The sequence below is a fragment of the Lutra lutra genome, chromosome 3 (genome assembly GCF_902655055.1).
Source record: "Lutra lutra chromosome 3, mLutLut1.2, whole genome shotgun sequence".
Lineage (NCBI taxonomy): Eukaryota > Metazoa > Chordata > Mammalia > Carnivora > Mustelidae > Lutra > Lutra lutra.
In genome coordinates, this window is record NC_062280.1 from 50,979,111 (window position 1) to 51,004,965 (window position 25,855).

Here is a 25,855-nt window from a genome sequence, read left to right on the forward strand (position 1 = left end):
GGGGGCGGGGAACACGATTCCTCTCACTACACTTTGTAAGAAGCAACATAATTTCTCTTTTTGACACAGTAAGGTTTTTAGAAAACTCTAACTCAAATTTAGCTTGGTAAAATTAGAATAATTCTTCTGGGAAAAAACTTTTTTTTTTTTTTTTAAGATTTTTATTTATTTATTTGACAGAGAGAGATCACAAGCAGGCAGAGAGGCAGGCAGAGAGAGAGGAGGAAGCAGGCTCCCTGCTAAGCAGAGAGCCCGATGCGGGGCTCCATCCCAGGACCCTGAGACCACGACCCGAGCCGAAGGCAGCGGGCTTAACCCACTGAGCCACCCAGGTGCCCCTCTACGAAAAAACTTTTAAAAAAATCTAAATCTTTAATCTCCAAAAGAAACTAAATTGTACTAACAACAAAAAAATTAAATCTCAAGAATTGAGTCCTCCCTTTATTTATTGACTAAGACTGATATAAGTAAATAAGAAAAATGTCTTCTCACAGAAACAAAGAATGATAGATTGGTGCTATATTATTTATAATTTATACTTACAAAAATAACTTGAGCTTTCTCATCATAACAATTCAGTAAATCCTCCCCAGAAGCCAAAAGACTAGACACTTACAATTTCTAAGAGAAATTTTTAAAATACCTAAGCCATAATATTTTTAACATTCAAAATAAATGTTTAAAAAATCTGGAAGGTGAAACTTTATAAATCCTCTGTAAAACATACAGTGAAAATTTGTTATGTGGTCAAGTATCAACTCTTTGAAATAACATCAGAGGACAATGTATTTGCAAATAATTTCAAATCCTAATTGATAAGTAGTATAATTATTTAATGTTCAGGTAATTTTGTAGATTACCAAATTATAAGACAATGTCGGCAGACTGTACATTTTCCAAACTACAAGAACATAATCCACTTCCTGTATTTTAACACCCAAGGGAAATTCTTTCTACATTGATGAAAAGTAATTTTATTATAAATTTTCAGAAAATTTTTCTAATGTATCGAGATTTCATATGAAATAGAAGTCATTTTTATTTTTTTTATAAAACAGCAAGTATGAACCCAGTGTAGAAATCTGATATTAGACAATTCCTTTGGCAGAAAATATTTAATTATAAAGAGGTCTTAAAATAAATACAACCCATAAGATCATGGAAAAGAAAGAAAATTAACAACCCTGTTATTTCCTATTAACACGAAAAATACCATCTTAGTACACAGATTTTAATAACATTTTATACTACTGACAACCTGCAACACAAAATTCATTACAGTGTGGCCAAAATAAAATTGTTTTTAAGAGGGAGAAGAAACTTCTGGATGTATAAAATTTCACAGATAAATGCCAATATACACGATTTATATACATGTCGCATGTTATATTATTCCAAAACTACATTTGGTGAACTTAATTGGCTGATCCCAATTTAGCAGGTGTGCAGTATTTATACTAGTTCAAAGACTTAACCAAGTTAAGCTTTTACAATTCCGATCACAATTATACATAAAATATTTACACAAACATTAAAATAACCTTATTAAATACTGTTTGGGAGGAAAAGATGTAAGATTTTTGATATATATATGCCAACATTATCAAGAGCAGCTTTATAAATGCTTTTTATGTTTTTTCTTTAAAGAACAGAAGATTCGTTTCCAAAAAATAAGGTACCCTTTTAGCATTTTTTGTAAATATATAACTGAATTCACACGGAAGGAAAATACTGGGTGAAAAAAAGAATATGAGACATTCAAGGTTAAAACTTTTTCAGTTACTTATACCTGAAATAAGACAATGATAGAAACTGGGCTTTCAAATACTGTTGTTTTTTCTTTAAATGTAGACCAAGTAGTATATAGACTATTTTATTCTAGGACACAGTTTCTTTGGAAAAAGAACATACTTGTAATTAAATTTCTGTAAATAGATAAATGACAAAAATTTTCAGAGCACTGTCTTCAAATGGATTCTTAGCAGAAAGATTAAGGGTTCTCTTTAAAAAACAATTTAGAAATCTTGCTCCCAGACAAGTAACTTCACTTATGTCCTTTGTTTCTCCCAGTCTAAGTACCGTGTATCTGTAAGCATATATATTCGCCATCTTCTATTTTGCATTATCTAACAAGTTGGTAGATGATGCAGTAGTGTATGTATTTTTAGGAGAAAACAATCCCTACTGGTTTACTACATAATTCCTATAGTATATGGAATCTACTAGCACTGCAAACTTATAAAATGCAGACTTCAGAAAAACTGTCCTGATAGTTTCCCTATCAATCCCACAGGCTTAGAATTATCTCTGAAAGGAATGGCCAAATTTCTCAATAGCCTGGCATAGCAATGGAACTTGAACAACACATCCATAAAAACACACTTATTATTCATGCTTGGGATATATCACATCAAATTACTAGGAATGTCTCATGGGTCAAATTGACAAGTAATCCGTAAAAAGAAAATGCAGCATCTCTGCACACCACACTTCAGGAAGGAAAACAAGGGGACCTTATTATCTTCATTAGAGAATGGCCAAAGTCACTTTAGAAGGTCATTAGTGGCAATCTAAATACAAGGGAGCCTTGTAAGAAAAACATTTGTCTTCAGGGAATGGAAATGTTTTATGGGGCATTCCTTAGCCCATAGCCGCCAAGACGGAGTAGCTAAACGCTTTATTGCACATCTGCATTTCTACAGTCTTCACGTTAATAACAGAAAACATTTTTGTTCCTTCCAAATTGCTCTTGCTTCTAGAGACAATTATATGCTAATTATTACTCAACAGAACAGAGAGGAAAACTGATAGTACTGCAAACACAACTGCAATTTAAGGAGCCAAAGGGAAATATGCTGGCAAGCTAAATGCTCACCCAAAAAGAAGTTTGCCTTTTTTAAAATAATAGTTTGTGGCGGACACTGAAAAAAATAAGCAGACCAAAAAAAAAAAAAAACTCAAAGGTTTTGGTGCTCTCCCAGTTACCATGATGTTTTAGGGATAAACAGTGGTATCTTTAAAGCAAAAACTTCATACTCCTAGCTCATGCTGTTTAGTATCATAAGGCTACTTATTGGGTGTCGAGATTTGAAAGTAAGACAAAATTAACTGGAAGCTACCTGAAGCTGCCTCTGATCAGAAGTTGCACTTCAAACAAATTGGACTGAAAAAGCCCTTCATGGCCTAGCACAGTAAGATAAGTTTTTGTGCTTTATTTATTCATGGTTCTTTTGAGTTGAGAAAAAAAATTTTTTTTCTTTTAATATTTTTAGATTAGAATCACAAGGGTCAAGTAATACGCATATGAAGGCTTTCAAGAAAATGCCTGGTTTGTTCTAAAGAAGAGGCTGCTGATGGTAATTTGTTTGCTGCTGTGCGACTGAATGAGCTGGAACTGCCACTGGAAAGCCGGCCAGTTGTGGCAAACTGGAAGAAGTAGCGTTCTGGTAAGATGACATATCCACAGACATCCCCATCTGCTGTGTGTAAGCAGCAGTACCAGCAGCTGACTGAAGGTTAGAGTTCTGGTTCATGTAAGCAGGGTTGGAAACAGTGTCTTGTCCAGTGCTACAAACAAAATATTTAAAAGAAAACCATATTTACTTTGCACTATCTAGGTCATGGTAAATCATCATGAGACAATAAAAATGCCTATCTTTTTAAGTTTATATAACTGCTGTTCTGATTATAATTTAATTACTCCAACTATTCAACACTGTTAATATAATCTTTATATTTGCTAAGAAGAAAGTACTCAAAAAAACAAAAAAACAAAACAAAACAAAATTATAAGATTCTAAGGCCTATTTAATTTTGTTTTCTCCAAAACCTCTTACTGCAAATATTTAAAAATCTTTGAGGAGATGCAGACTGTGTTTCTCAAAGGGGTATCCTTGGCCAGCTACAATGAGCACAGAACCCTCCAAAGTACACCTGTGGACCGTATTCTCCCTTCTCCTAGGAGGAGACCGCCTCTTTTCCTCACATGTTCTACACTTTCCTTCGACAGTGGCACTTTCAAAGTCCCTGGTAACTGAACCTGAATCTCTACATAAAAATAATAAAGGAAGGGAGAACAGTGTAATCCACACAGGACCCTGAATTTACCCTCAAGATATTCTTGACCTATATAGCTTACTTACTAACACTAGATCAAAACAAACAAACAAACAAAAAAAACAAGTTGAAAAATCACACCAAATTGCAGAACTCCTGCTTATTCCTATAATTACTATAACATACTTTTTTTTTTTAAAAGATTTTATTTATTTGACAGACAGACATCAAAAGTAGGCAGAGAGGCAGGCAGAGAGAGAGGAGGAAGCAGGCTCCCTGCTGAGCAGAAAGCCCAATGCAGGGCTTAATTCCAGGACCCTGGGATCATGACCTAAGCCGAAGGCAGAGGCTTTAACCCACGGAGCCATTCAGGCACCCCTAAACATACATTTTTTTTTTAAAAAGGCATTAATTTCAAATTATACCAAATACACTGTTTATTATGAGAATTAATGTCTATACTCCTTCAATTTTTTTCTGCATAACTTCTAGTGTCAAACAGAGTAACAAAATTTTACATTTTAACTGAACTAAATACCAATGGGAACAGGTTTACTTAATTTTTGGATACTACCTAAAATTTACATTCATGGAATTTGAGTGGAAAGAGATCTTAAATATCATCTATCATGACTACATTGAAGGAACATTTCGTATTGCTAACCAGTTAATAAAAAGCAATATTTAAACATCATTTTCAGAACAGAAGTGTTAGTATAAACAACTGGGTCACAGGAGTGCCTGGGTAGCTCCGTCAGTTAAGCATCAGACTCTTGATTTAGGCTCAGGTCATGATCTCAGGGTCAGGGTCATGAGATGGAGACCCACGTTTGGCTCCAAGCCCACAAGTCCAGCATGGAGTGTGCCTGAGATTCTGTTTCTCCCTCTATCCCTCCCCAACAATGCTCTCTCGCTCTCAAAAAAAAAAAAAAAAAAAAAAAAAAAAGAGACCACAAATTCCACAGCTCAAAGGCACTTGGGAGTCAAAGTAAAGTTTTCTGATATTCAGGAGTGCATGCAGATACATATGCCTGGGACTGCTCTGCTAGGCTGATTAAGAATGCTAAGTATAAAAAAAAAAAAAAAAAAAAAAGAATGCTAAGTATATCATGGGCTTGTCCTTATAAGGGACAGTTAGCTTTAGTTTGTCCCAGAGACCCAGACTATAAGCCATGTCTGGGCAACCATTTTAGTAGGGATAGTAAAGCCAAAAGCATTCTGACTTCATGGCATTAGGAATGAGAAGTTCTACAACTTTATCTCAATTATTATTATTATTTTTTTTTTTTTTAAGATTTTATTTATTTATTTGAGAGAGAGACAGTGAGAGAGAGCATGAGCGAGGAGAAGGTCAGAGAGAGAAGCGGACTCCCCGCGGAGCCGGGAGCCTGATGCGGGACTCGATCCCGGAACTCCAGGATCACGACCTGAGCCGAAGGCAGTCGTCCAACCAACTGAGCCACCCAGGCGTCCCTCAATTATTATTATTATAAAAAGAAAAGTCAGTTTATTCTCATTATGAAATTCGGTGAAAATTTAACGTATACAATTACAAAATTAACACAGGTCCCAAAAACTTACCTTAAATATGGAGTCTGTGCAGGCTGTGTTGTCACAGAGGAATTGACATTTGGAGGCACAGATCTCAGTGGACCAATCGGATCTGGTCCTATGCTATAGCTTTGGGGAACAGTGACTTGGTGAATGCCTTGACCCATATAGTTTCCACCATGTGACTGAACGGGGTATGTCTATTAAACAAAGAGAAAAGGTTGATTCACTGATTTCCCAAACATCTATCTAACAATATATTTAATACTTTAAAAGCCTTAAATGAAATAAAATGTTATAGTTATTTAGAGCACAATCTGGTTCTACCAACCTATCCACCCTAGTACAAAAAGTGGAGAACTTCCAAATCACAGTGCCAAACCTATGGAAATTTATGATTTACTTGATTGTTCTTTTACTTTGCAGGAGATGACATATTTTTAAGCAGCAGGCTGGAATCCATCCAGGTTGCCTATTACTCAAGAACATGTCTTGCTGCAGATCCCCCAGGAAACTACATACTCCCTTGAAGGACAGCCCATTATCACTTCAAGTCACCAACCCAATGACAACCCTCTTCACCCCTATCCCAGGATGACTTATTCAACTCTTAAGAATGAAACTTGGAAGAGTAAGAATAAATGGTATCAGGGCAGGGCGCAGACCCTCTCTGGCAATGTCTCCTTTATTTTCTGCCTTCACAACAAATAGGAAAAAAGTAAAGAAGATATTTAGGTAAATGAGATGTATCCTCAGGAAACAGCAAAATGGTCTAAATTTCTTTGGATGTTTTATGTGCCCTACCTAATGCTTATGGTATTATCTCCACCTGCCTACCAGTATAACAGTGCACATACTTAATAACTAAGTATCATACAGTAACTATCATCACTCCAGTTTTAAACAAAGCTATGTGCAAAGCAAAGACCATGGAAGGGCGCCTGGGTGGCTCAGTCAGTTAAAGTGTCTGCCCTCAGCTCAGGTCATGATCCCAGGGTCCTAAGATGGAGCCCCAAGTTGGGTTCCCTGCTCAGTGGGAAGCCTGCTTCTCCCTCTCCCTCTGCCACTCCCCCTGCTTGTGTTCTCTCTCTCTCTCTGGCAAATAAATAAGTAAAATCTTAAAAGAAAAGAAAAAAAGAGCATGGACATGAAAATTTAGCAGGCTGGAAGTGCCAAATCAACTTTAATGTAGCTGCAATCATATCGCCTCCTTGGCCAACACATACCAACCCACTGACAACAGACTGAGCCTGGGAATGGACCTCTTCCACAGTGCAGGGTTCCTGAGTAGACTTCACAGATTTAACTCAGGGTGTGTTACTCCAACATTTTCAGTAAGAAATTTTTTCTAATTAGAATAGGACCTTTGGGGGCACCTGGTGGCTCAGTCGGTGGTGACTGCGACTCTTGATCTCAGGGCTGTGAGTTCAAGCCCTGTGCTGGGTATAGAGATTACTTAGAATAGGAATATTTTAAGTGCTATTATACATGAACAGTATAGATAGAAGGTATGTGAAGAATCAAACAGATAGAAAGCTAACTTTTTAGAAACCTGAGTTATGCTTACCAAAACAGATTATAAACAGTATGCAACTAAACATAAAAACCTGACACAGGAATGATAAATAACCCTTCAGACACACACAAAGAACAAATATAACACAGTTCTATCATACAATGATGGAGACACTTCTATTTTGTTCCACTTTCACAGCAGCAGCAAATAAACTCATTGAAAACAAAAGCAATACTGAATAAACTCCAGCTATCTTTTGCACCCAGAAATCCTTTCTACCCTCATATGCAATGATTCTTTTCTCCACTTTCAAAAGTTTGTGACACAGCATATTTGATAAATGCATCTTGTCTGATGTGACAGTTACCATAGAAACTCTTCATTTTTACTTAACAATTATGGCGTGTCAAGTCATCTAGCTTATGCACCCACATTCTATCTTTTCTCCTTGGTGTCTCCTTCACATGCTCCTTTATATATCAGTTCTCATAAATTAACATGAATTTTGTTCATCCAAATCCATTCTGAATTCAATTGCTAACTGGCTGAAATTTAAAAAAGGTTTCAAAATACTTGCTAGTGATAAATATAAGTATTCATTCAGCAGGAAGCACAACAAGGTGTACAGTCCTAGGAGAAGAAGCTGTTTATTAATGGCTTCTGGACCCTGCACTGAAAGGCCTTCATCACGTCCTTCCTGCGCGTGACTTTTTAACATTTAAGTTGTGCATCAAAGAAAAAATATACAGCATGACCAGAGGACAAAAGAAGTTCACTAATAAGCCTTTTACTCATCATGTAAGTCAAAGAAATGTTGAGAGAAATTTTTCAAAGAAATGTTACCTCTTGGTTTTTGAGAAACAGAAATAGCATTGGTGCCTCAGCTAGGGAACTTCTGGTAGGTCAGGCACTGTCCTAAATCAGAGGACTTGAACTTTTTACTTAAGGGATTTTTGCTTTACATTTACAAAAGCAAATGAAAAACCAGGACTCCCATCATCTATTTAATGGTCTCTTTGTTCATGTTAAAAATGAACTAAAATTAGTTATAAAATACCTGTATCTCATTTGTCCTGGTGAACACTAATTGTTTAGCCCATACTTTTTGGACCATCGAAGATGAATTTTATGATTTTATACATGGACCATAGAAATTTTAATACTAAACTTTAAAACATTTTCTTTAAAACTTTTGTCTAATTTTGAAAAATGTTCTAAAAAATATGCTCACCTGCATTGGAACCCTGGCTGATGAAGGGGGGTAATGTGCCGGAGGATGGAGCTTTGAATAAAGTGGATATACCGGTGCTTCATTCACCAACTTGTTATATAGTTCCAGGGCTTCCAAGACTTTTACATTCAATTCAGACAATTCTGAATGCTTCCTGATAGAGAAGAAAAGCACTTTAAGATTCTTCAATGCTTTTAAGCATGTATTTAGGAACATAAATTACTTTTTAAATTTAGCACATTTTCTATTCTTATTTTAAAAGGTTCTTTATATACAACGAAAGAACATCCACCATGGGAAAATGGAAGGAGGAATTCCTTAATTCTTGTAATAACTAGGCTGAGAGGACTTCATAATATTAGGAAAAGTCCGTTCTATACCTCATAAAAATTCACTCAATTCGTAATTTTGGTGCTAGGACAATTCTGTTTCACATATTATAGGCTTCTGTTAAAACTCAATTACTAAGCAAAATAATTTCTCAATTTTGGAAGAACCCAAGCCTTAATTAAAATCTAAGTAGAAGAAGTACTCAAGGCAAGTCAGTAGCCTGCTTTGAAGCATGATATGACTGAAATAAAAACACACTCACAAACAAAATCACATGATTTTCATTTGCTTATATAGAGAATCAAATGAAAAAAATCTAATTATGCTTGAAAATGCAAATAAAAACAATGTATATATAAACTAGTCCCTATTGCTCTTGTTTGCTGGTTTCTTTTGAGAAAGTGAGTGAAATCAGATACTCTGCTGTATAAGCAATCCAGATAACGGCATTTTTCAAATTTGCCCAAGGAACCCCAGTGCAAATCCTTCTGACTTGGTACAATTTTGTTTGTTCCCCTGGGGAGTAATAAAGAACTTCCACTGCAACTGACAAGTTCATACAAGTTAGAGGGCACTTCGTGGGGCACCCACGGCCTGTATATTAAATATAGCTTTTTATATACGCACAGAGAGGATCAAAAGACAAGCAACAGAGGCGGATGACCAGACACAGGACTACCAAATAAATGACCTGGACTGAATCCTATCAAGACTTATCACCTTTCCTCTATAATGTTTCCTTTATAATGTTATGTCTGAAACCAATAAAAAGGTACTATTTCCTCTCTTTCCGGTGTGACTATATAAAGCAAGTCAAACTATTTTCAGAGTATCATTTGTACGCCACACAGAAAGCTTCAGAAATTAGTGTCCATGCTGATAAAGGTGTGACTAAGAATTAACCATAGGCATTTGGTCCACATACCCAGAATACTGATGAAACACCAGAAGAACACAGGAATCACCTTCAAAGATTTGGGACACAACCCCAAAACAAAAAATTTTTACTAACTGTGCCCAAACACAATACTAGCACAAAGAAAATGGAGAAGATGTAATTTTCTCCTTCAAAGAGACTACAATCTACTGGGGGGACAAAGCTAAGCACATGGAAAATAGCAAGCAATGTAAGATGGCATATAATTGAATTCAAAATTATATGAAAAAGGTAAGGAACAGAAGAGTTTAGAAAAGCAGACTAATTTGGGGAGTGGTAGATTGAGAAGTCTTTATGGAGAAGCTGGGACTTAAACTTGTACCTGAGGAAGGATAGATAGGCCCAAGCCAAAAAGGAAGAGTAGGTCAGGTCAGTGGGACAGTGTGAATTAAGACAGAATTAAGGCAATTTGATCAAGGTGGGAGAAAACGATTTTTGGAGGGCAATAGGAAATAAGCTTAGAATGTCTGGAACAAGGGCTCAATTGGTTAAACATCTGACTCTTTTTTTTTTTTTTTTTAAAGATTTTATTTATTTATTTGACAGAGAGAGATCACAAGTAGACAGAGAGGCAAGCAGAGAGAGAAAGGAGGAAGCAGGCTCCCTGCCGAGCAGAGAGCCCGATTCGGGACTCGATCCCAGGACCCTGAGATCATGACCTGAGCCGAAGGCAGCGGCTTAACCCACTGAGCCACCCAGGCGCCCTAAACATCTGACTCTTGATTTTGGCTCAGGTCATGATCTCAGGATGGTGAGATCCAGTCCTGCAACTCTCTAAAAAAAAAAGAGTAAGCTGGAACATTGTTAAGTTCAGACCATGGATCTCTCTTCAGTACATCTATATAACGTTTTTGGAGTCACTTTACGTGTCTGCCCAGTATAATTTCTTAGTGTGATAAATGTTAAAAAATCTCATTCCAGGGGCACCTGGGTGGCTCAGTCGGTTAAGCATCTGCCTTCAGCTTGGGCCATGATCCCGCGGTTCTGGGATTAAGCCCCACCTGGGCTCCCTGCTCAGCAGGGTGCCTGCTTCTCCCTCTCCCTCTTCCCCTCCCCACTCCTCCTGCTCTCTCTCAGATAAATAAATAAAATCTTTAAAAAAAAATCTCATTCCAAACAATGGCAGAAAATAAACGTAATATTTCTTTTTCTGACAGTAAAGTTGTTTTTCTTATTAGGAAAAACAAAAAAATTTTTAAAGATTTTATTTATTTACTTGACAGAGAGATACCAAGCGAGGGAACACAAGCAGGGGGAGTGGGAGAGGGAGAAACAGGCTTCCTGCTGAGCAGGGAGCCCAATGCAGGGCCTGATCCCAGGACCCTGGGATCATGACCTGAGCCAAAGGCAGATGCTTTAACAGGCTGAGCCACCTAGGCGCCCCTAGGAAAAACAAACTGATGATGATACATTCAAGGAAAAAAAATGGTATTTTATTCATTTCTGAATGCCTGACAAAGGTAAATAGTCAATAAAAATTTGCTGAAGTCAACGAAACTAGGAGCTGGTTCTTTGAAAGAATTAATAAGATTGATAAACCCCTGGCCAGACTTATCAAAAAGAAAAGAGAAAGGACCCAAATAAATAAAATCATGAATGAAAGAGGAGAGATCACAAATAACACCAAAGAAATACAGACAATTATCAGAACATGCTATGAGCAACTCTACACCAACAAATTTGACAATCTGGAAGAAATGGATGCATTCCTAGAGACATATAAACTACCACAACTGAACCAGGAGGAAATAGAAAGCCTGAACAGACCCATAACCAGTAAGGAGACTGAAGTCATCAAAAATCTCCAAACAAACAAAAGCCCAGGGCCAGACGGCTTCCCGGGGGGAATTCTACCAAACATTTAAAGAAGAACTAATTAGGGGCACCTGGGTGGCTCAGTGGGTTAAAGCCTCTGCCTTCGGCTCAGGTCATGATCCCAGGGTCCTGGGATCAAGCCCCGCATCGGGCTCTCTGCTCAGCGGGGAGCCTGCTTCCTCCTCTCTCTCTGCCTGCCTCTCTGCCTACTTATGATCTCTGTCTGTCAAATAAATAAATAAAATCTTTAAAAAAAAAATAAATAAAGAAGAACTAATTCCTATTCTCCTGAAACTGTTCCAAAAAATAGAAATGGAAGGAAAACTTCCAAACTCATTTTATGAGGCCAGCATCACCTTGATCCCAAAACCAGACAAGGATCCCATCAAAAAAGAGAACTACAGACCAATATCCTTGATGAACACAGATGCAAAAATTCTCACCAAAATACTAGCCAATAGGATTCAACAGTACATTAAAAGGATTATTCACCACGACCAAGTGGGATTTATTCCAGGGCTGCAAGGTTGGTTCAACATCCTCAAATCAATCAATGTGATACAACACATTAATAAAAGAAAGAACAAGAATCATATGATATTCTCCATAGATGCTGAAAAAGCATTTGACAAAGTACAGCATCCCTTCCTGATCAAAACTCTTCAAAGTGTAGGGATAGAGGGCACATACCTCAATATTATCAGCCATCTATGAAAAACCCACCGCAAATATCATTCTCAATGGAGAAAAACTGAAAGCTTTTCCGCTAAGGTGAGGAACACGGCAGGGATGTCCATTATCACCACTGCTATTCAACATAGTACTAGAAGTCCTAGCCTCAGCAATCAGACAACAAAAGGAAATTAAAGGCATCCAAATTGGCAAAGAAGAAGTCAAACTATCACTCTTTGCAGATGATATGATACTATATGTGGAAAATCCAAAAGACTCCACTCCCAAACTGCTAGAACTTGTATAGGAATTCAGTAAAGTGTCAGGATATAAAATCAATGCACAGAAATCAGTTGCATTTCTCTACACCAACAAGAAGACAGAAGAAAGAGAAATTAAGGAGTCAATCCCATTTACAATTGCACCCAAAACTATAAGATACCTAGGAATAAACCCAACCAAAGAGACTAAGAATCTATACACAGAAAACTATAAAGTACTCATGAAAGAAATTGAGGAAGACACAAAGAAATGGAAAAATGTTCCATGCTCCTGGATTGGAAGAATAAATACTGTGAAAATGTCTATGCAACCTAAAGCAATCTACACATTTAATGCAATTCCTATCAAAGTACCATCCATTTTTTCAAAGAAATGGAACAAATAATCCTAAAATTTATATGGAACCAGAAAAGACCTCGAATAGCCAAAGGAATATTGAAAAAGAAAGCCAAAGTTGGTGGCATCACAATTCCGGAATTCAAGCTCTATTACAAAGCTGTCATCATCAAGACAGCATGGTACTGGCACAAAAACAGACACATAGATCAATGGAACAGAATAGAGAGCCCAGAAATAGACCCTCAACTCTATGGTCAACTCATCTTCGACAAAGCAGGAAAGAATGTCCAATGGAAAAAAGACAGCCTCTTCAATAAATGGTGTTGGGAAAATTGGACAGCCACATGCAGAAAAATGAAATTGGACCACTTCCTCACCCACACACAAAAATAGACTCAAAATGGATGAAGGACCTCAATGTGAGAAAGGAACCTATCAAAATCCTTGAGGAGAACACAGGCAACAACCTCTTTGACCTCAGCCGCAGCAACATCTTCCTAGGAACATCGCCAAAGGCAAGGGAAGCAAGGGCAAAAATGAACTACTGGGATTTTATCAAGATCAAAAGCTTTTGCACAGCAAAGGAAACAGTTAACAAAACCAAAAGTCAACTGACAGAATGGGAGAAGATATTTGCAAATGACATATCAGATAAAGGGCTAGTGTCCAAAATCTATAAGAACTTAGCAAACTCAACAGCCAAAGAACAAATAATCCAATCAAGAAATGGGCAGAGGACATGAACAGACATTTCTGCAAAGAAGACATCCAGATGGCCAACAGACACATGAAAAAGTGCTCCATATCACTCGGCATCAGGGAAATACAAATCAAAACCACCATGAGATATCACCTCACACCAGTCAGAATGGCTAAAATTAACAAGTCAGGAAATGACAGATGCTGGCGAGGATGCGGAGAAAGGGGAACCCTCCTACACTGTTGGTGGGAATGCAAGCTGGTGCAACCACTCTGGAAAACAGCATGGAGGTTCCTCAAAATGTTGAAAACAGAACTACCCTATGACCCAGCAATTGCACTGCTGGGTATTTACCCTAAAGATACAAACGTAGTGATCCGAAGGGGCACGTGCACCCGAATGTTTATAGCAGCAATGTCTACAATAGCCAAACTATGGAAAGAACCTAGATGTCCATCAACAGACGAATGGATAAAGAAGATGTGGTATATATACACAATGGAATACTATGCAGCCATCAAAAGAAATGAAATCTTGCCATTTGCGACGACGTGGATGGAACTAGAGGGTATCATGCTTAGCGAGATAAGTCAATCGGAGAAAGACAACTATCATATGATCTCCCTGATATGAGGGAGAGGAGATGCAACATGGGGGGTTAAGGGGGTAGAAGAGTAAATGAAACAAGATGGGATTGGGAGGGAGACAAACCATAAGTGACTCTCAATCTCACAAAACAAACTGAGGGTTGATGGGGGGAGGGGGGTTGGGGGGGTGGGGTTATGGACATTGGGGAGGGTATGTGCTATGGTGAGTGCTGTGAAGTGTGTAAACCTGGCGATTCACAGACCTGTACCCCTGGGGATAAAAATATATTATATGTTTATAAAAAATAAAAATAAATAAATAAGTAAATAAATAAAAATTAAAAAAAAATTGCTGAAGAACAGCAAGTATTTTCCAGAATAGAAGCTGTATCTGTAGTCAGTGGCCATGGAACAGAAAAAGCCAACTGGCCTATTCAGAAACTGAAATTGAACGAGCAGGTGAGCTGTGACTCAAAAAACTCATATCAGAAATGGTCACTCTGATTTTTAACTGTGCTAGATCTATTTCTTTGAAGATATTCTTCTTATCAACAAAAATAAGATTATACTGCCAATATCCTCTGCTTTTGCATTACATAGTATGATATTTTTCCATGTCAATACTTATTTTTATTATTATTTTAAATTATTTTTTAATTTTTTAAAAAGATTTTATTTATTTATTTGACAGATAGAGATCACAAGCAGGCAAAGGAGCAGGCAGAGAGAGAGAGAGAGAGAGAGAGGAGGAAGCAGGCTCCCTGCTGAGCAAAGAGCCCGATTTGGGGCTCGATCCCAGGATCCTGGGATCATGACCCTAGCCAAAGGCAGAGGCTTTAACCCACTGAGCCAGCCAGGTGCCCCTATTTTTATTATTATTTTTTAAAAGATTTTATTTATTTGACAGAGAGAGAGAAGACAGTGATAGAGAGAATACAAGCATGGGGAGTGGAAGAGGGAGAAGTAGGCCTCCTGCTGAGCAGGGAGCCTCTGGGGCTAGATCCCCAGGACCCTGGGATCATGACCTGAGCCAAAGGCAAATGCTTAATGACTGAGCCACCCAGGCGCCCCTTCCATGTCAACAGACATTTATCAATGACAATGCTTTTTACTGTATAATGTATAGATGTGTAATTTTATTTTTGAAATCAATCTTACACTGAAAGACGTTTTAGTTACTTCCAACTTTGCTATTATAAATCCAATTTTGTTGTTATAAATAATACTGCGAGGAATCTTCTAAGAGGTAAATCTTTGCATATATCCTTATGTATTTAGTATGGGCCTGAATTTGCTGGGTTAAAGTATATGGACTATTTTTAAGATACAGAAAGGTTTATAGTTATTCTACTCCTAGCCCTAAGGTAATACTGACCTTTTTCTTTCTAATCATTTCCAGTTTGAATACTTACTGACCATTAATATTCTTGCACTGAAACCACAGTAGATAGATATGTAGATATTTAATGCTTTCTCCAAAATAAGAAAAATGAAACTACCACCATCATTTCATTAACTTTTTTTTAAAAAACATCTTGACATTCTTACCCCCACCCAAAGATTTATTTTTTTGACAGAGAGAGAGACAGTGACAGCAGGAACACCAGCAGGGTAAGTGGGAGAGGGAGAACCAGGCGTCCTGTGAGGAGGGAGCCCGATGAGGGGCTTGATCTCAGGACCTTAAGATCACGACCTGAGCTAAAGGCAGATGCTTAACAACTAAGCCACCCAGCAACCCTATTTCATTAATTTTTGACAGGGATTTGTTTCTCGTTTATGTAGAAAATATAAAGGATTTATTAAAAACATCTTATAGAAAAAGGTTATAATCTTCAGTGACTAGAAAAAAATCTTGAGATTACTACCCTTCTCTGATAAAGGCAGGTAAGTAAAGTAATTCCTGTTCTTCTTGTGCAGGGTTTTTAAAAATTTTTTTTAAGATTTTCTTTTATTTGACAGAGTGCAAGACAGAGAGAGAACAAGCAGGGGGAGCAGAAGCAGGAGAGGGAGAAGCAGACTCCCCACTGAGCAGGGAGCCCGACGAAGAACTTGATCCCAGGACCCCAGGATCATAATCTGAGCCCAACACAAATGCTTAACCGACTGAGCCGCCCAGGTGCTCCATCTTCTTGTGACGTCTGATACCATAGTTCAACAAACAGAATCTAGAAAGGGATGATGATGGAACACTAAAGCCTTATCCTTGTCTTCCATTCACTACAGCTTCAAACAGAAAGCTGAAGAACCAGAAAAGACAAAAAGAAATGAAAAGTTCAAAATGCTGAGTCTATCCTTCAGTGTTGCTGCTTTTTCTAAGGAAGAGTAAGACTATGTGGGATAAGGAAATTAAAAGGACAAGAGAAATACAGAAATACAAGAAGAAAAACAAGGAGAGGTATGTGTTTGGATTTAGCTTCACAAACACAAGGGAAATTTCATTTGAAAGTTTTACAAATACTACTTCTCATCACCTAACAAGACCCAGTCTTCATTCTGTGTTCTATTCAGCTTAATCCTCAGTACTCATTATCCCTCAGTTCCAGCCCAAGTAAGAAAACGAAGACTAGTACCATAAGAGCATGAGCCCATCATTCTAGGCAATACCATACTGCCACAGGGGGAAAAATGCTACCAAAATAAAAAATACCAGTTTGTAAGAGTTTTGGAAACTGAGAGACAATTTCAACAGATTGAACAGTTCACAAAACCCTTTAAAGTTTTGCCAAAAAACAAGTAATCCACAAGAAAACTATTCTTGTTGGGGTGCCTGGGTGGCTTAAGCATCTGACCCTTGGTTTCAACTCAGGTCATGATCTTGCTGTTGCAAGACTGAGCCCCATGTAGGGTTTTTTGCTTAGTATAGAGTGTGCCTCAGAATCTCCCTTCTTCTCCCTCCAGATCATGTGCATGCTCTCTCTCAAACAAATAAATAAAATCTTAGGAGGAAAGAAAGAAAAGGAAGGAAGGAAGGAAGACAGGCATTACTAAAAAAATTCCAAAGTATATTAGAAATGAAACCTGAGTTTTGTTCTTTTTTTTTTTCAGTAGTAGTGTGACATGGAACTTTACTATTCTCTGCATTTTAATAACATTCATAGATTTGTAATTGAGAAGGTTGTTTACTGACTGAATTATGATGTTTCTTGTTTAGAGCCATGAAAAGTCACCAGTTTCTATACACATTTCCTAAACCAATGCTTATACACAAAAAAATGTAATTTGTCTTAACTTCATCTTGTAGGAATCTTTCAAAAGTATGGTTTTTGTAAAAAATAATAAAGTATATATTTTAGAGCAAAGAAAACAAAAACAAAAAAAAAAGAAGGAAAGAAAGGAAGGAAGAAAACCATACATGTTATGCCCTGCACAAAAAAATCTCACCTATCAATCTCCTCAAGTTTTTCATCTATCATTGGACCCATCTGTTGGCAGATATCTGTAAACACAAAAATAATTTTGAACCTTGAAACTTAAACCAGTTTAAATCAATTTTGACAATTTTTAACAACGGAACACACCAATACACAATACCATGCATAATATACAAAAATGAAGTTTATGCTAGAAGAAGGACTATAAAAGACTTAATTTTAATAATACTCAGCACCAATGTTAATATATCTGACCAAAGGCAAAATCAAAATCAAAAGAGAAATCTGACCATGTTCTCTGAAGTACTAAGTTTACAACTGTGAATTTTGGATCCACCTCAAAACCTAGAAAACTATTAGCCAAGTAAATGAACTTGAGTCACAGTGTATCAAATATATAATTGTGTACAGATTACAAATGAACATTTCTCAAGTGCTTAAGCCATTTTAAAATTAAACATTCTGTGTTATTTCCAAATGTAAACACTGATAAAATGGATAGCACAGTATCCTATATTCATAACCAGAGTTTATTCTATAAAAAGATTTAAGACTTATCCATTTATCAGATATTTTTCTCCCAAAAGATTAAAAAAAAAAGCATGAAAAAACATTTCTTTTACTTCAAATTTCTTGTGGATTAAAAAGACACATCAGCAGGCATCAAATGACTACATTACAAAGTTAACACCGATCACGTATAATTTCGCCCTTTAAAATCAAGAGAATTATCAGTTAAGAATTTCTAAAACTTTGACTCAATTAATTTCGTATGGTCTTATTCTTAATTCTGTCCTTTTCTGAATTCCAACTCTCTTCAGACAGTATCACTAGCGGGCTTAGAGAAAAATAAAGGCTTCCTTCCTGAACATGTTAGGCAGGTTTGTAACAACATCTTCCAAGTTATATGTTTACTATTTTATTACACTAGTCTGCTTCCCAACAGAGATCTCTTAATTTCTAGAAGCAAATACAAGGCAGAAGACATTTAAGACATTATAAATTGCTAAAATAGTAAAAGACATTAAATTAGGGCTAACGCTCACTAAATACCTTCTAAATCCAAGAGGTCTTGGGAGTCTGGTTTTGAATCTGTTGGATCTATACTCTGGAGTACCTGCAGGGCTCTATCCATCTTATCCTAAAAAAAGTAAATGCACATTTAGAAACTGAAAAGCTTTCATTTCAATGAACATAAAAATTACTCTTACCAAGCATTCTCAAGGATAATACGTTTTTTAAAAGTATTGATAGTTTAACTATTAAACAAAAGAAAAACTCTACCTCATCTATATAAACAGGCTCAGGCTCTGATTTCTTAATTTCCTCCTCCTCATCATCAATTACATTCAATTTGTCCACAGCTGCTATGGAAACAAAGTAAACTTTAAGTTCCTCAGCATGTACTTTGGTATTTTAGTTACTAATATGTAAGTAGCCTGTGATTATCCATAAGAAAAAAAAGGAAACCCTTTAGTCATCACATCTCATAATTAATACACGTTATTACATACGTTCATTCACTCATACCACAAACATTTATTAGCCCTTACTATGAGCCAGGCATTGGAAATACATCAGTTGAGTATAACAGACAAGAATCTCTGCCCTGATGGAACTTACCTTCTACTGGAACAAGTGAGCAATATTAACGGGAACTGTCATTATAGGCATTTTCTGAAAAACTGAGGGTTACCACTAGGATGAATACACAAGACAGTAGAGCGTAATCTGAACAGCAAAATTCAGAGTTAACTATATGAGCTCCTTCTATACTTTCCTTGCTATAAAAATGTATTTCCCAAATGAACAAAGAAATACTCAATTTCAACCTAACTTTGATAAGTTTTAAAGCCAAAGAAAACAACCCCCCCCTTTCATAGTGAGAAGGTTGAAAGATAATTTATAAATGTATACATCTAGAACACAACTTAAATGTTCACTGGAGTGTTGCTGTAATGAACTATATTTTAATAAAGTAAATTTTGATAAAAATAAAATTATAATAAAAGTCTACCTTGCCTCTAACCCAAAAATCTCATGTAGGACATGTGAGAGCTTTGAATGAAGACATTGTGTTCTGGCTGAAGAGTACTTAAGGTTCCCAATAAAATGCACACCCCTCAGGGGAAAAAAATCTCTATAACCAAAGGATTTTTAAGTCCCATCAATTAGCCACTTACCTCAAATATTTGGCTAACTTTCAAAGACAGCCTAAGGAGCAGACCTCAACATAACATAAGGATACACTGAAAACCTAGATTAGTTTTTATTTTTAAAACTACAGCTCAGGTGCTCTAGCCTATGCCAAGGGGAAATTTCTATATAGAATCCCCCGAGGATGGTCTTCTGAAGTTATTAAAAACAGCGTCTTCAATTTTCACAACTACTTAGAGATTCAGACTAGAGGAATAAAAAGCATAAATACTGGGAAAGTACTTAGTCTTTACATGAGTCTTCAAGTCTCTCAAGTTTACTTTAATGGAATGCCATTGCTCCACTCATACAAAGATGATGTTACACGTAATGCACACAGCCTTCACGATTCAAGTTCTTTCTTTAACACTGATAATACAATCTAGCACGGACATGTCCTGCAGTGAGTCAGTGTAAGTACATCTAAGAGCAGACTGGCTGACTTCAGAATCATGGCTCTATCACCTACTAGTCATATAACCCCCCAGCTTCAGTTTCCTTATCTGTAAATGGGTAAAAAACATACCTATCTCACAGTTATGAGGATTAAATGAAATAGTGCAAGCCACTGACTTTGCGTAATACCTGATAAAGGAGTACTCAGACACCACTGAACTGCATTATTTCTGATCATGAGCTCCGTTAGTAATACTATTAGCTGTTCTTTACACTCAGCAACCCCCATCTTCCTGCTTGAATAACAAATGGAAGCTTTCTCTGCATGGTTGACAGCAGAAGATCTGAAGCAGGAACCCACTGTCTTAATTACCCTGCTTTATTACTGCATGTTCCCTAGAATCAAATCAAGGTGAAGAAAAATTTAAAATTTAGGAGTACTCCTAACCCTTGTAATCATACTTGGCACTTGTCAACCAGCCCCCACCCTGCCACCTACTCCCCTTGATACTGTGGTTCAGTGATGAATAAAATCAGTATTCTTTATACTGAACACACAAACTACCTCTTAAACCATAATCAGGTTGAATTAAATATCTGCATGGTCATCACAGATTATTTTATGCCTTACATATAACTATGTACATTAATTCTCAGAGTTGAAAAAATAATGGAATTGACTTGGAGTAAGTTAACCCCTTAATTTTTAAGAAATTAAACTGTATTGTCTACAAATAATTTAAAACAAAGTTAAATGTCAATCTACTTTATATTCAAAATTGAACCAGGGCACCTGGTTGGCTCAGTTGGTAGAGCATATGACTCTTTTTTTTTTTTTTTTTATTAAAGATTTTATTTATTTATTTGTCAGAGAGAGAGAGGGAGAGAAAGCAAGCACAGGCAGACAGAATGGCAGGCAGAGGCAGAGGGAGAAGCAGGCTCCCTGATGAGCAAGGAGCCCGATGCGGGACTCGATCCCAGGACGCTGGGATCATGACCTGAGCCGAAGGCAGCTGCTTAACCAACTGAGCCACCCAGGCGTCCCGAGCATATGACTCTTGATCTCAGGGTTGTGAGTTCAAGCCCCAAGATGGGCATAGAAATAACTTAAAAAACAACAAAAATAAACTGAACGATTAAACTCAAGTGTAAAAAACTTAAATAGATTTAACCTTCCCTAAAATTTAACTTACCTGCCTCAGACTCTATGTTTAAATTAGTTGTTACAAAATTAGATGGGAAGAGTCCTATTCCTCTGTGATTTTCTCCTTTCCACCAATTGGCATCACTGAAAATATAGTACAAAAATGTCACTTGTTCCTCTACATTTTACATTACAGGTCACAATCAAGTCCCCTTTATCAACAACCCCAAGTCCCAACCCCACATCTAGCCTACCAAACTATTACCATAAAGCTGGTATGTAGTCTTCCTGCAAGTGTATTTTTTATTTGTTTACATATACCTACAGAAAAGTCTATAGATACATTAATCATTATAGATTTTTACACTTTATATGCTAATACTTTCATATCTTGTTTATCCCTTTTAAAGATCCCTCATCCGAATACAGCATATTTGATTTATCCATCCCCATACAGATGGGCACTTAAATTCTTTCACCTTATAAAGACTGGTGTAATGATCATTCTAGATTCTGGGGTACACAAGCAACAATTCTTTAGGCCTACCCACAGATGTGGACTTGCTGGGTCTCAGGATAAAAATATTTTCCATTTTACCAAATAGTGCCAAATAGTCTCCCAAGTGGTTATGGTCATACACCATCCTCCTTCCCTCAGCAGCATGTGAGAATGTCATTTTCCCTCACGCTTGTTAACTGTCCAAGCCACACTTGGTATCAGACAGGAGAGAAATCATCTCTCAAGGCTACGCTCATTTGCACTTCCAGGGCATCCACACGTTTTGCTGGCCATTCAGACAGCCTCTTCTATAAACTGTTCATTCATTTTTTCTGTCTACCTTTCTTTTCCATGGGGCTATTTCTTTTCATGGATCTGTAGGAGTTCTTTATATATTCTGGATAGCAACTGTTTGTCCGAATTATGCAAATACCTTCTCTCAAACTGTCACTTGTCTTTTAACATATGTTTATAGTTTCTTTTACTGCATGGTGTTTTTTGTTCCATGTAATCAAATTTAGCAATCTTTTATGGTTTATATAGCTTTCTTAAAAGAAATCGTTCTCTATGCCTGAACTCCCAATTCTGTTTTCCAATACACTTAGTAGCTTTGGTTTTCTTTCTTATCTCTTCCCTATGTTTAAATTTTTTTTTTTTTCCTTAAAGATTCACTTATTTTACGCACGCCTTGGTGGCTTGGTTGGTTAAGCGGCTACCTTAAGCTCAGGTCATGATCCCAGGGTCCTGGAACTGAGCCCCACATTGGGTTCCCTGCTCATGGGGAGCCTGCTTCTCCCTCTCCCTCTGCCTGCTTGTATTCTCTCTCCCTATCAAATAAATTAAATCTTAAAAAAAAAGATTAATTTATTTTAGAGAGTGTATGTTAAGTGCAGGGAGGGGCAGAGGGAGAGGGAGAGAGAATCTCAAGCAGACTCTGAGCTGAGCATGGACAGAGCTCGATCTCACAATCCTGAGATCGTGACCTGAGCAGAATCCAAGAGCTGGAAGCTTAATCCAGGCACCCCACTCCACTCTTTAATCCATTTGGAATGAAGCCATATGTACTATGTGAAACTGAGTCAAAGTTTTATTTGTACTCTATAAAGAGTCATTCACCCCAGCCATTCATCCCCCAAATTTATTGCATAGTACATCGTTTTTTTTACTGATTTATGATATCCTATCTTTCAAACAGCAGGCTGCTATCTGTTCATGAGCAGATGGATCTAGATTCCATTCTGTTGAACTATCTATATATTTATTTACTACAGCTTATTAATATGCCTTGATACTTGGCAGGGAAAGTGCCCTTTCATATTTCCATATTAATGTTAAAATTAAAACGTGTTCAAGGTCTCTGAAAAAAGTCCTATTGGGATTTTAATTAGAAATGCACTGAATTTATGTCTTAATATGGGGAAAATGAAATCTTTACAACATTAAAGTTTTCTTTACCCTGAATATGTGTCTCTCTCCATTTATATTTAATATGTCATAGGGGTGCCTGCGTGGCACAGTCGTTGAGCCTCTGACTCGGTTTCAGCTCAGGTCGTGATCTCAGGGTCCCAGGATCAAGCCTCGAAATGGGCTCTGCACTCAGCACAGACTCTGCTTGGGATTTTCTCTCTCTTTCCCTCCGCCTCTCCAACTTGTGCTCTCTCTCTCTCTCTCTCTCTCTCAAAAAAATAAATCTTAAAAAAAAAAAAGAAGTTGTATTTCTTCATATCTTTCAAGGAATTTCTTAACTTTCTCCATAAAGTCCTCCCATTTCTTTATTAGATTTAGCCCTAGATCATTTATAATTTTTATTACTATTTTGAATGGCAATTTTTTTTCTATTACATTTTCTAAATAGCTGCGATTAAAGTACCCACTGATTTTTGTTGAGCTTATATCCAACAACCCTGATGAGATGAAAAAAAAAAAAAAACAACCCTAATGAACTCTTACCAATTTTACTAATTTGTCCACTGATTCCCTTGAACTTTCTATATGAACAATCATAGAATGTAGAAATGATAATTTTGTCTATTCCTCTCCAAAAATTTGACTTACTGAGTAGACATTCCTAAAAATGAAACTTGAGGATGAATTAACTCCTAGGACTCTGAAATACCATTTCATTTAAAAAGTACCACAAAGATGTGAGCTATTTATCACCCAAATTCTTAAAATCAGAAAATAATTGATGTACTGACAATTCTAATATATAGATGTCTAATACATATCTATCATGTCTGCTGATGTCTATATAAAATGAGGAATTCTCTTACATGCTTTTTAAATTAAGCATCCCATTTTAAAAAGGACAGTTGAACTCAGAGGAAATTTTATATAAAACCAGAAAAGCCAAACCTGTGAAATGGACATGTGGATTTTATTTGAATCTATCGACGATTTTATGTGTAGCCTTCTCTAGTGGTCCTACTAATGTAGGATCATTTCCCTCCCAACCACTACTACGAACTCCAAAAGTAGGCAAAATAACCAAAGGCCATGTTAAAGCATGACGACTCCTTCCTAGCCCTAATTCAGCTCTATATTCCCTCCACTGACAATCTGTTCATTCTGTGGAATGTTAATGACACAAAATACTGTTCAATTTTAAACTTCTAAATCAAGTAATTCAGCACTATAGTTTTACATAAATTATTTGATAATTATATGCAGCATTTACACTTAGAGCTTTTTATATTAAGAAAAAAAATCAAGGCTGAGTGAAAAGTGATAAAGACAGAAACTTTACTATCAATTGATTGATTATACACCAAACACTTATGAAAACCTACCAAAGAGGGACAAGTAACATCAGGTTAAGCACTGAAGTTACAAAGCTAATGGAGAGAGTTTATGCCTTCAAGAATGAAAATCTAGTGCAGTATTTTTCAACTCTCCTGTTACTAAGAACATGTTACTTTGCTTTACCTTCTGGGATTTGTTTTTGCCTTCCCCCTTCCTCCCACCCAAGGAAGTGCCGACCCTCTTCAGAATCATGTAGCAGGAGAGACATATGTAGAGATGTGATTACAGTACAGTATGAGCAATGCTATTATGTTCAGGGAGCTATAGCAGCATAGAGAAAGAACTCCTGACTACTGGAAACTAATAACAGAGAGTAAAGGCTTCTCAGAAGACGTGAAATCTACACGGGTTTTGGATTAAACAGGCATTTGCCAGGAAGAAAAAGAAATTAGGGCTTTGGAAATATAAATGACATCTGCCCTGTTGCCATCATAAATAAACAAGAAAATTAAAATATAAACAGAAAACTTTGCACACTAAAAAGAAACAAAGTTATCCTGGCTCATTTCAGGTCTCAAAATAAATGAAAACCTGAGTCTCCCCTTTAGGCCATTAACTTCTCAAATAAAACAACTTATTTGCTGACTTTTGTTTTTTAAGATTTATTTATCTAAGAGAGAGAGAGAGAGAGGGAGAATCCCAGGTAGACTCCCCACTAAGTGCGGACCCTGACATGGGACTCAATACCATGACCCATGAGATCATGACCTGAGCCGAAATCATGAACTGTATGCTTAACCGACTGAGTCACCCAGGTGCCCCTTTGCTGACTTTTATAATGACAATGGCTAAAGATAATTGATGCCTTTTTTACGGATATGATGATCATGTGAAAAAACCACAAACATACAAATAGTAAGCGTGGAAATCTTGGTAATCTTGTGGGGAGGGTCATTTCCTTAAAATACCTATTATTTAATTTAGGCAACCAATCCTACTTGATTATTTGGAAGAGCACATAAAGAACAAACAAGAAGTGGTGAGATAAAGCTAAAAATGTAAAAAGTGAAAAGATTTTCTTTTGGTTTCTTCTTCTTCTTTTTTTTTTTTTTTTAAGATTTTATTTATTTATTTGACAGAGATTACAGCTAGGCAGAGAGGCAGACAGAGAGAGAGGAGGAAGCAGGCTCCCCGCCAAGCAGAGCGCCCGATGTGGGGCTCGATCCCAGAACTCCAGGATCATGACCCGAGCCGAAGGCAGAGGCCCCAACCCACCGAGCCACCCAGGCAGCCCTTTTTGGTATCTTCTGTAAAGAAGAGATGTGTCCCTCTTCTATTAGCTCTGTTTCTTAAGCTGAAGTCCAAGAATGATGTATCTTCCAGGGACTTTAAGTTCTATCTATGAAAATTTTAATTTGTGCTTTCATTTTCACAGCAATACGAAAACAACGAATAGGATCATCGAGACGAACCTCCTTTTAACCAAAGACT

General features: G+C 36.9%; 1 protein-coding gene across 2 annotated transcripts in view; it reads right to left on the reverse strand.

Moving 5' to 3' along the window:
• The window catches only part of STAM2 (signal transducing adaptor molecule 2), a 52,325-nt gene continuing 26,470 nt past the window's right edge, over nt 1–25,855 (reverse strand). Inside the window, exons 8-15 of one of the 2 annotated variants that reach the window (XM_047721717.1) lie at nt 21,173–21,267; nt 18,672–18,751; nt 18,441–18,528; nt 17,398–17,452; nt 8,355–8,508; nt 5,638–5,807; nt 353–3,567; nt 1–137 (exon numbers count right to left, since the gene is read on the reverse strand). In XM_047721717.1, coding sequence (XP_047577673.1) covers nt 3,336–3,567; nt 5,638–5,807; nt 8,355–8,508; nt 17,398–17,452; nt 18,441–18,528; nt 18,672–18,751; nt 21,173–21,267 — 874 coding nt within the window. In that variant the 3' untranslated portion in view covers nt 1–137; nt 353–3,335. Of the gene's footprint in view, nt 138–352; nt 3,568–5,637; nt 5,808–8,354; nt 8,509–17,397; nt 17,453–18,440; nt 18,529–18,671; nt 18,755–21,172; nt 21,268–25,855 lie in introns of both variants that reach the window. The other variant, XM_047721716.1, reaches the window with a different exon arrangement.